The following is a 12539-nucleotide window of genomic DNA, read 5'->3' as shown; positions in this document are numbered from 1 at the left end:
CCAGTGGATTCATGAGGACTATGGTTAACTGCTCCTCAGATCTGTGCATGGTAAAGCCGGACAGCTATCTAGACTATCTGTCCAATCTGAGTTTTTTTTCGCATGACTAAAACAACTTTTGAACGTACACGTTCCACCAAAACAAGTTCCTTCCCGAGGCACCACCCATGACGATTGGTTTAAAGAAATGCCAATAAACCAGAGTGTTCAACCATGAATGAACACATATGGAAATTATGTACTTAACAAAAAAGTGTGAAATAACTGAAAACATGTCTTATATTTTAGATTCTTCAAAGTAGTCACCCTTTGCTTTTTTATTAATAAGGGAAAAAATTCCACTAATTAACCCTGACAAAGCACACCTGTGAAGTGAAAACCATTTCAGGTGACTACCTCATGAAGATCATTGAGAGAACACCAAGGGTTTGCAGAGTTATCAAAAAAAGCAAAGGGTGGCTACTTTGAAGAATCTAAAATATAAGACATGTTTTCAGTTATTTCACACTTTTTTGTTAAGTACATAATTCCATATGTGTTCATTCATAGTTTTGATGCCTTCAGTGAGAATCTACAATGTAAATAGTCATGAAAATAAAAAGGAAACGCATTGAATGAGAAGGTGTGTCCAAACTTTTGGCCTGTACTGTAGGTCATCGAATCAAATCGAAGCATTGACGGCAATGCTGCTGCCAGTTCTGCCGTTGTTTACCTTTTTCTTCTTCTTCTAGTCCGTAGAAAGAGCAACGTCGGTAGCCTTTGCTCATTAGCGCCACCTCTGTTCAGGAGAAGACTGCGACTACTGTCGCGACCACCAGCCCAGGTATAAATAGTCATGGCGATCCCATGACATCACATTTGCACGCGCCAGCTGGGCCGCGTCTAGTATATAAGAGCCATTACTCTCTATGCTTCAGCAGTGCTGTTTCCCCATGATGCATTATGGTAGCAACAAAAAAAATCTGGCAGGCCTATCTATTTGGATTTTAAGGAAAAAGAAGATTTCTGCACAGACGTCGAGACATATTACTGGGCACATTCAATCAGCTTCTTAAGTGATGGGTTCTATAGGAATGGACACTCAACTATTTTTTGTTATTTTACTTACTTTTACTTTACTTTACTTTTTTCCTCTTAACTTTAACATCCAACAATGCTCACTTTGCATCTGCTCATTCAATTTCTGTGTGTGTGTGTGTGTCTGTGTGTGTCTGTGTGCGCGTCAACAGTTATTCAATCTTTTAAAATGGCCTAATGTTTTATACCTCACTACATACACAAAAGGTAGACAAGATAACATGAAGACTACACAAAAAAATTACCTTAAATGTGAAGTAACTAAATCCCCATCACTGCCAAAACATTTGGGTCATATTAAGTCACATGCCAATCCAACCAGTATTAGTCAACCTTAAATACCTTGAACTGTCTGTCATGGTGAGTGCAGTGCAGTTTGTGTTCCAACGCTATTGCTCACAAATGCTGCAATTTCTTAGTATTATATTACTCTATTGAAGCAACGTAGATGCATGTTACCCAGATGCATGTTAGTGGCGGGTTAAGGTTTGTCCACCTTTCAACCTAATTACCACTGACAAATAATACTGACGTTAGGTTGACTCACCATCCCGTGTCTACCTCACTGCTTTAGTCATACAGAAGCTTAAGTAGAGTTTGTGCGTTGCAAGCGTTATCATGAATCTCCTGCCTCTAGCAGAATTACCTGAAATCCCCCTCCCCCCTTTCTTTCTGTTTTTGTGGATGCCTCATGGATGTTTGTCTTCAGCTAGAAGGAGAAGTTAATCTCGAACATTATGAGTGTGTGTTTATGAACATGTCGGCGGCAAAAACCACATGTTCTAACAAAGATAGTTCAATAAAAAAAAAATAACTTACTCACTCTAAAATAGCCCTGATGGTTAATTCCTGGGTATGACACACAGAGATGAAGTGGTGTCTACTATGAGACGGTACAACGCTGATTCATTGTGTGTTTTAAAGTGTGCTGTAAGCATGTGTTTGCGTACGTATGCGCAAAGCATGGGGTTAAGAGGCCGGCTGAAGCTGACCAGGCAGGGAGTGTAAAACACTCACATGCATACAGCTCAGATGCTCCTGCAGTGGGATTATGCAAGTAAACCTGTGAGTTCAATATGCAGGTGGCTGCTAATACCTTCTAAAAGAGGTTTGCAGTGGACCGCTCCACTGCATGTTTTATATCTACGTCTAAAGTGTAAGAAAAGGCGATCACAAAATCTGTGTTAAAGAACCCAGATAGTTGTTGTATTAGGAGGCGGTTTCTGTTTTACAAGGAAATACTTGTGTTATCGCTGCATGGACTAAAACAAAGAGGGAGGTAAGAGAGAAGATTAAAGGTAGTGAAGTGCAACAGGGACAGACAGGTCGTGCAAAAAAAAAAATGGTAAGAAGTGTTCACAGCTTCTTTTGCTTTGTGTGTGTTGTGTGTTTGGTTTTTGTTGCTTTGTGTGTGTTTTGTGTTTGGTTTGTGACAGCTATTCACACATCGTCTCATCCGTTTGCAGGTTTCATCTACAGAAGAATGTGTCGGACCTATGAGACTGACTCAAGAGCCCATTCAGGTAAGAAACAGACGTCTGGGATCATGTTACTTTTGTCATGTTTCGGGAGACCTGATATTCAAACACAAGAAGCTTTTTTGTATTGCTTGATAAACTGCATTTGACCAGGTTGAATTACCTTGACATATTTTCATGTATATGGAATGGAATGGAAATTGATTTATTTGAAACAAGGACAATGCACAAATAAACGTTAAACTTGTTAAACAAGAGAATATGTCTTGCGACTTGTCACTGCGACAGGTTATAGCAACAATTGCTAATTTCCACCTGTAGTCCCTGGGCAGGTATGACTAATTAAAAAAAACAATTTACAATTTTAAATAGAAATTTCACAGGATTATAAATGACATGGTGTCCATAGTAATTAAAAACAAGCAGTTTAGCAAAAACAGGGGCGCCATCAGCCCACTCACTCTCTCTCTCCCACCTCCCAGCACACACACACAAACATATAATGCTGCAACCTTTAGTATACCGATATCAATTAATCTGCAGATTATTTTAATGATTAACCAATTAATCTATTAGGATATGAAATGCCAAAAATTGTCAAATTCCCATTACAACTTTGCAGAGCCGAAAGTGAATGTCTTCAAATGTCTTGTTTTGTTCTACCAAAAGACCTAAAACCCTAACTATCAGTTTTACATTGATATGTAACAATGAAAAGCAGTACTTCTTCTCATTTGAGAGGCTGAAATCAAAGAATATTTGGCATTTTCCACTATTTTTGCTTGAAAAATGACTGGAACGATTAATTGATTATCAACATGCAGGAGTTGCCGATTATTTCTCTGTCGATCAACTAATTGTTTCAGCTCTACATGAATAATAATGATGACTTTAGTTACTTCCCTAGTTTTCTATGCTTTGTTTTCTTCAGTTCAATAGAAATGTAGCACTCAATACGCAGCTATAGGAATAAAACAATCCCCGACATTTGAATGGAAATAGGATTTGAAAATGTTATCAGTGCAACTCTCCTACTTTCAAATCTCGAGTTGTTTATACAGGACTTAGTTACATACACTTTGCCATTTAAACAAGGGAGTGACCAATAAGACTGTTTGTACTCTTGAGCTATGTTCGGGTCACATTGGGAAATATGAGCTTTCTACAGGGAAACATTAACTTTCTTGTGGTAACTCACCTCCTATCTTGGATCCTCCTATCCTAACTCACCTCCTATCTAGGATGATGTTTACATAAGCTAATAATACAAACTTAAAGGAAAGGTGCCAATATCAAAACTGAAACAGGTTTTACTTGTTCATACTGGATATCAAGAGATCCTTTCATAATGTGATTCCAGTATAAGGGATGTGGGACCAAAAAAAAGTCTTTGTTCTGTGCAAAAAAAATTCAAAAGTTTACGTAAAGCTAAGTGAGGCTTCAAGAGGATATCTCCCGAAGTTAGTCTTTAAGTACAAAATATCCTCTTGAAAAACAGTGAACCTATGCTTTGAAGAATATCTCCCCTAGTTTGTTTCATGAATTAAAATGTATAAATATTAGGGCAGGATATCGCCACTGATTTCCCGATTAAATTCTGATTGACTTAATGTCGATTTTTGGATATTTCAGTTGCAAAACCAATTTTCCTTGAATATGAAAGCAATTCTACAATTGTACAAGGTTCCCTCTGACCTGGTGCATTATTAAAAGTAAGTGCTCATATTATGCTTTTTGTTTTTTCCCCTTTCCTGTATTGTGTTATATATTTTTTTTGTGCATGCTATAGGTTTACAATGTGAAAAAGCCCAAAGTCCCCCCCAAAGGGACTTACCATCTCCAGCAGAAAACACTGTTCACCAACTGCTCCAAACAGCTCTACTGTAGTACAGCCTTTACTTCCGGGACAAACGTGCGTCACTTTGTAACACACGTTTTAATGCTCGCCTAGCTGCTAGCATGGCACGCCCTCATACTCTGCTTCTGACTGGCTAGTAGTCCTTACCTAGCTACTGCACATGTGCAACTCTCAACAAAGATGGAATAGAAGTGTGATGCCTCACTTGGCAGCTGAAACAGAGAGCTCAACACACAGTGTGAAAAGAGGAGCTGCAGTAATGTGCAGTATGACAACAATATGGTGTTTTTAGAAAATTAAACCATGTAAACCTATTCTGGTACAACCTCTAAATACAATTATGAAGCTGAAAATTAGCATAATATGAGCACTTTAAGAATTGACCCCAAACAGTTACATTAATGCACTTTTTATTTAACATGAACACACTACAGCAGTCAACACAATAAAGTACAGCTCTACAGTACAGACTCTACAGTCAGAGTACTGAGCGACATTTCCTTCAGATATCTTGAGGTGAGATGTCAACGGACCCCTCTTAAAATGGCCATGCCAGTTTTTCTCTCGCCAAAATGTGGCCTTCTATCTTTTGAGCGTTTTTTACCCCCCCTTCGAAACAAGCTAGAATGACAGTTGGTACCAATGGATTCTTTAGGTCTTCTAGTTTCATATGATAAAGACAGAGATCCATTCTGGATTTTAAGAACCGAGATTGGAAAATGGCCCAAAACTGAAATCGACAGTATAAACCATATTACACTGTATGACCTATTTGCTGAGCTGAGCATACTTTCATTAACTTTACATCCTTGGCTTTGAGCGGATATTGTATTTGTTGCCTACAGACACCTTGTTTATACTCTGTGGTGTGAGTCCTGCTGAGATCTCGCCTCTCAGGTTCTTGGATATGTTGCAAGGTTAGGTAGGGGCTGAGTCAGGGATTGTCTGCACTCATCCTCTGGTTAAGGATTAGTCCATGTGCTAGTCAGATTTATCCTTATATAAGTTCCTGGAGGTCACCAGCTGCCTGACATGCAGATACCACAAAGCACTCCTCTGTTCCGCCAGTTCCTACCTTAGGAATCAGCTACTTTAATTAGGTGTATTGATTTAGAAAATCGCAATATGGACTACTGCAATTTTCAAATAGAGGGTGTGTGTGTGTGTGTGTGTGTTAAAGGCAAAATATTAGTGGTGGGGGAAATAGTCGATACAGCATAGTATCGCGATATTTTCTGTTGCAACACTGTATCGATAAACAAACACCAAGTATCCAACTTTATATATGTGTTGGTCAGTTTGTCTGCTTGACAATCCCATTTTGCAGCAATAAAATTGAAGTGAGATGATCAAACAGAGAAATGTATCTTTTTAGATACAACAGATGTTGACAAAGTTTCCATTTGGGGACATTTGAAATTGGAAAAAGTTTGAAAAAAGGTGATACACCGCAATATATCGCAGAATATTGAAATATGTATCAAATCGCAATAATATCGTATCGTGATTATATCATATTGTGAGTCCTCTGGTGATTCCCACCTCTACAAAATATGTGTCAAAACATTCTGAATGAAGTATTGTGCGGCTGCAGAAACATCCCAGCCTACAAATTGTATCCTACAGATCCTAAGAAAAAAACTTTTTTTTTGTACAGATCTTTGCAAAAATCAAACTATAATCATTTTATATATATATATATATATATTTTTTTTTTTTTTTTCAATGAAAATGAAAATATTTATACACAAATGATTCCCTCCATAATCGTGAATCATATCGCAATCGCAATATCAGTCAAAAATAATCGGAGTTACATATTTTCCTCATATCGTGCAGCCCTACTTTGATTTAATTTGGGTTAGAGCAGTGCTGGTTTGACCGATCTCCAAGGGTTTTTGAGTTTAGCTCCATTCCAACTCCAGCGCAGTGATGTGAGAGGCCTGGCATGCCACTCATGTTCAGTATCCTGCTCTATCCCTTCGCCCTTCTCCTCCTCCTTATCCACCCTGCCAAATAACATCGCACCAGGAATATGTGGCAGCGTGCCGGCAGTCAGAGGGACCAGGGTCTTTATTAAATTAGCCTTCTAAGACCTTGTTTCATGCCCCATAAAACCCTTAAACAGCTCTCCTAAAGTTGTACCTCCAGCCTTCTGCCGGATCCATGACCTAACACGCCCGCTCTCCTGCTTCACTCTTTCCACTGGAATGGAGAGATGAAAAGAGAGAGATAAAATGCTCTGCAGGAGAGAGTTATATATAGTGAGTTTTCCTTGACATTTACTGTTACTGCGTCACAGCCCTGGAGAGTTTCAAGCGCTCCAGATACCTCCTCCTTCAGCTTATCTGATGATTCATGTGTTTCGCTCATTGTACAGATAAGTGAAGGTAAAGTAACTCACATGTTGTGTGTCATTAAATTTCACGTTTGTGTAGCTGAAGCGTTCATGTATCTTGTTCGAAAAAGATCTACACTGCGACTTTAACCTTTTTAGTAATATAATAATAAATTGAATTTATATAGCGCTTTTCATGGACTCAAAGTCGCTTTACAAGGCAGGGTAGATTATAAAAACATAACAAAACAAAACGAACAAAACAAAACCAAACAAGTAGAACAAAACAAGATTCAGATGAAAAAGGGAGGGGGACAGGGGGGCTATGGGTAGGCAGAGTTGAAGAGATGGGTCTTGAGGCGGGACTGGAAGATGGTGAGGGACTCAGAGGTGCGGATCTCTTGAGGGAGGGAGTTCCAGAGCCTGGGAGCTGCTCTGGAGAAGGCTCTGTCCCCAAAACTGTGGAGTTTGGACTTTTGGATGGAGAGGAGACCAGCTGAGGTGGATCTGATGGACCGTGAGAGTTGGTAGGGGGAGAGGATGTCAGTGAGGTATGAGGGGGCCAGATGGTGGAGGGCTTTGTAGGTGAGGACCAGGATTTTGTAGGTGATCCGGTGGGAAATAGGAAGCCAGTGGAGTTGTTTTAGGACTGGAGTGATGTGGTGCCAGGATTTGGAGCGGGTAATGAGGCGGGCGGCTGAGTTCTGGACCAGTTGGAGTCGGTTGATGTTGGTAGAGCTGATGCCAAGGAGAAGTGAGTTGCAGTAGTCCAGTCGGGAGGAGATGAAGGCGTGAATGAGTCTTTCAGCAGCGGGGGGTGTGAGAGAGGGTCTGATTTTGGCGATGTTGCGGAGGTGAAAGAAGGAGGTTTTAATGACTTGACGGATGTGAGGCTCAAGGGAGAGGGTGGAATCAAAGATAACGCCAAGGTTGCGGGCCTGGGGAGATGGGGAGACAATGGTGCCGTCGATGGTGAGAGTGGGGTTATTGGTTTTGCTAAGTGTGGATTTGGAGCCGATCAGAAGGAATTCTGTTTTGTCGATGTTGAGTTTGAGGAAGTTGTGTTGCATCCAGGTTTTAATAGCTGACAGACAGGAGTTGATGTGGGAGAGGGGAGGATTGTGGGGGGATTTGGTGCTGAGGTAGATCTGGGTGTCATCAGCATAGCAGTGGAAGTCCAGGTTGAAGTGGCGGAGTATCTGACCAAGATGATGAAGAGGAGGGGGCCAAGTACGGAGCCTTGGGGAACACCTTGAGTGACTGTGGCTGTGGCAGAGGTGTGGTTGTGGAGAGAGATGAAATGGGATCTGTTGGCTAGGTAGGAGTGGAGCCAGCTGAGTGCAGTACCTTCGATACCGAGGTCTTTGAGTCTGGTGAGCAGGATGTTATGGCTCACAGTATCAAAGGCTGCACTCAGGTCGAGGAGGATGAGGATGTTGAGGGAACCGGCGTCAGCAAAGGTGAGGATACAGTATACACTGTTTTTTCTGCAAGATGCAAACACTATGTTGAAAGGTTACATGAATATGAACATGAAACTATAAGTCAATTATATGATTAACAGAGCAACTGAAAATGAATTGGCAGAAACATTTTTAATCACTGGTTTCAGTTTCAGGTTTCCTGGAGGAAATAATCAGTAGATTAATCGCTAATAAAAAATAATCTGTTGATGCAGCCTAAAGTCTCATCTTTAGTGTTATTGTGGTCATTTTCTAAAAGAACGATGTGTCTTAAAAGTAATCCAGATACAATGCACGGCAGAGTTAACAACTTCAAAGCATTCTGGCAGTCCAACAATGTACTAAATCCTTGAATACTTTATGTCCAAAATCTTGCAACGGTCTAACGATCCAAAGGAAGAATGGGTGTTGAAGGGAAAACAGCTTGATTTATAGCCTGTACAGTATGATACAGCATGAGTGTAGCAACACTCATCTGGGCTTTAATAAAATATTTTAGCTTCAAAGTTCATTCTTGAACTTGACAAAATAATAGTAACTCCAGGTCCACTCACTAGCGTTCGCTGAGGTTACAAATAACGCTGCAACTAACGATTATTGTCATTATCAATAAACTTTAAGATTATCTTCTAGATCAGGGGTCTGCAACCTGCGGCGCCAGAGCCACATGCGGCTCTTAAGCCCCTCTCCAATGGCTTCCTAGCCTCGTAAGACCGTCCTGATCTCGCGAGCTCCAGTTTTCCACTCGCAGATCAGTCTGGCATCTTGAGGTAGAGAAAATTTGGAGCCGTTAGCCAAACGACCGGGCCAATCAGCGTTGGTTTTGAGGTGGGTTAGGTGGTGATAGACAGATGGTTTATCCAATCAGCTAACCAGTATTTTCAGACAGCGGTAGCCCTAATTCTGTTAGCCGCTCGCTAAAGCTTTTTTCTCTCTTGGATGCTTCTTTTGGAATATGGTCTGGGAACCTGAAATGGAGCCTTTTATTCCTAAATTCTCGTTAAACAAACGGCAAATATCCTTTACCGACATGTTGCTTGCGTGCTGAGCTAACTTGCTATGCTTTGCCAGCAGGGGCAGGCTTGTGGTTGTATTTTCATACGCTTCGTGGATCTGATTGGTTGATTTGGTCCGTCTATCACCAACATAGGTGATAGACAGATGGTTCATCCAATCAGCTAACCAGTATTTCCGCCCCTTCCCAAAAGTTCTCCAACAGAAAGTTCCCAGATGGATATGCCGAGCAAATGCGAAGCAATCCATCTGGCGGAGTCAGGTTAATGGCTCCCTGGCTTTGACAAAAAGAATTATGTGGAAATAAATAACGGCTATTTCTTTTATTTTGTTATTATTATTATTTTAGTTTTAAGCTATCATTGTTGTATATTATTTTTACATTCTCTAATTGTGAAAATGAAAAAAATGTTTAAAATGTCATGACGTCAAGTCACTAACGGCTTGGTGCTTTTTTTTTTTTTTTTTTTGCGAAAGGACCGAATCCTCAGTGGCCAGTCTAACTAGGCTAGAAATGGATTCCACATTAAAAAAGGAAAAATATCGGAGTAAAAGAGAGAATTTAATGAATGGACGGATTATGCCCTGCTACGCCCTGCAGTGCCCTGCTACAATCTGTTATGCCCTGCTACACCCTGCAGTGCCCTGCTACGCCATTAACTACTACAACTTCTATTTTTAGTCATCATACCCCCAGTCGGCACGTCAGACAACCGCCCACCAAGAGCCTGGGTCTGTCCAAGGTTTTTTCCTAAAAGGAAGTTTTGACCTGGATTGAATCCCCCTAAAATGGAAGACTTTAATGAGTTTAGCCACTCCAGACAGATTTTTTGTTTTGTTTTTTTTGCCAAAAAAGGCTCTTTTGATAGTTAAGGTTGCTGACCCCTATTCTAGATTCATTATCAGTTTTCTTTAAAATGCCACAATAGTGAAAATTACAGTTTTCCTAAAGCTCATGTTAACATATTCCAAACTGCTTGTTTTAATTAATAAAGTCCAAAGGTGTTTTCATCAATTATCAAAATGGCTGCTGATTTTTTTCGATAACACCTTTTGGACCTTGAGTTGAAATATATATATTTTTAACATATTATGCAACATACGTGTTATGTTATGTAACAAAATGTATAAATTACACAATAAAGAAAGCAAATCATGTCCAAAGTTTTCTTAAAAGTTTCAAAATTACTCATTAAAGAAAATGAACGTCGTATTGACAGGTGGATTACTGTATATAAATTAAGCTCACACTCTTCACACATTTTATTCATATTTTTAAATGAGTGCCCTGAAGGTACAGTGTGTTACACAACAACATGAAAACCTAAATCCTGACACAGGATCTCCTCCGTCATAGAGTGTCTGACACACTCGGACTCTGTTACGCTCCCTCAGATAAAGTGTTCAAAGCCAGTTAGCCCAAATGACGCCTCTCTGTGTTTGGGAATCTCCCGACGTCAGATGGCATCTGGCCTGCGTGTACAAACAGGGCGGATTAACCTCTGAACTCTGAAAATGGAGTGAACTCGCAGCAGCACTCAGGGAGAAGTCTCTGGGCCAACTAACTGTACGTGTTTTCATACACAGCCTGAAGCCAACAAGTGACTGTGTTGTCTGTGCAGCTAAATACATGTACACTAAAGTTTAAAATCACCTGTTATAGTGATATCTTTCCTTCAATACTGGCTATTTTAACAGAGAGAAAAAAATAGTATTATTTAGACATCAAGTGTATTATTTCCATTTTAAATAGTTTTGGCCCCAAAAGGAGAAGAATTAAATGATCAAAACTTCTATTTAGTTCCCACAGTGTTGCATGACAGAAGAATACTGTTGGAACTATTTCTTCCCCCAAATACCTTTTACTCAAATATTTCTATTGTGAACTTTGAAGAGGAGCTTTGCTAAAGCAACACGTTGCCTGTTAATTCCTGCTTGTTATCGGCTGCATCATTGTGCACTTGACACTGAAACAGGAAGTGGTTCCCATTTTAATCTGCACATATTTTGATGCTAAGCTTCCAGTTTCTTTAACCAATGACTGCTGATTTCTTCTCTTCTCATTCAGCTGTTGCTCAGAGGGATCTTTGTCTCGTTCTGCCCTTTCAATTGTCAGTCTGGGTAAACCATTGTACAGCGTTTTGTTCTCCATGTACGAAACAAAACTACTTCTATTTGTAAAGAGGACTTTCTGCAACCTGAAAGCATCAAAGAAGATTCAGAAATATAGAGTATTCCTTTCAGACAGCTGAGTGGACACAATCAAGAGTTCCTGGCAGAAGATTCTAAACTTTTGAACGGTAGTGTAAGTTAAAATTATGTATTTGCTTCAAGTAATTGTGTAAACGTACATTCATTTGTGTATCATAAACAGTGAGTTACATCCAGGGAAGTGTGTGTCTGAGACAGACGTGATGGCGCTGTGATGGAGTGCAGCCATGTTTTTAAATGTGTTTGACTGCGTGCACATCAGTTGAGGTATTAAGACCAACAGCGCCTCCTACCAGGCTCATTGCTGGTGACTTATTTGGGTGGCAGGTCAGAGAACTGTGCAGCCGGCGTCGTCCCAGGGTGGACTGGGTGCTGTGTGTGTGGAATTTCACATGTTAGCACCATGGTTACACAAAGCAGTGCCATGGTTACACAAGCCATCACAGGATCAAAGACTGTGGACTTTCACAAGCACTCACCAATACTAACTCATTTTCTCCCTCTGTCCTCTTCTTCTTTTACATCTCCTTCTTCTGCCATTCTCACCTGTTCTTTTCTATATTCCAGTCTGTGCTTCATGATTTTAAAACGGCTAGCGCAGGGCCCGGTCAAAACGTGCCTGTTTAGAACGGGGTGATTGCTTGGCCTGTGGTATTGCTGCTTGCACATTTTGCAATAGCTGCTTTTCCAAAAAACGTCCCACTCGACACTGCGCTTACTCGGGCCATGAGCAACACACCTGCCATGATATAGTCGTGTCCCCTAGCAATGCTAGAGGATACGCATCATTTGCAAACCGCTATCTATTTGGTACCAGGCTTTTTCCGGGAACAAAAGCATTCATACTGAAAACAATGCATCACTGACGCTTGAAATGTTTGAGTTTGCTACAATGTAACATCTCAGGTCTCTTCATCTGCTCTGAATTTACTGTAGCGAGCGACGGAGAGTGAGCTGTACCCAGCATGCCGTTCGGCGGCGCAACAGTTATTAAAAAAATCTCCTCTTAGTACACTACATAGTGTGTATATAACGTTTATCAGTGTTTTAAGCCCCCAACGTCTCCTTCCAGGCAGCGCTGCCTGGAAGGCACTAGGATT

General features: G+C 40.6%; 1 protein-coding gene across 3 annotated transcripts in view; it reads left to right on the top strand.

The window, feature by feature from the left end:
* pde8b (phosphodiesterase 8B) overlaps window positions 1-12539 on the top strand; it is a 73038-nt gene that overhangs the window by 16385 nt on the left and 44114 nt on the right. For all 3 annotated transcript variants that reach the window (XM_028601156.1, XM_028601153.1, XM_028601155.1), the window contains exon 2: window positions 2544-2600. In XM_028601156.1, the coding sequence (XP_028456957.1) occupies window positions 2544-2600 (57 nt within the window). The remainder of the gene's footprint in view (window positions 1-2543; window positions 2601-12539) is intronic.

The sequence above is a fragment of the Perca flavescens genome, chromosome 16 (genome assembly GCF_004354835.1).
Source record: "Perca flavescens isolate YP-PL-M2 chromosome 16, PFLA_1.0, whole genome shotgun sequence".
NCBI lineage: Eukaryota > Metazoa > Chordata > Actinopteri > Perciformes > Percidae > Perca > Perca flavescens.
This window is presented reverse-complemented; position numbering and strand designations above follow the sequence as displayed.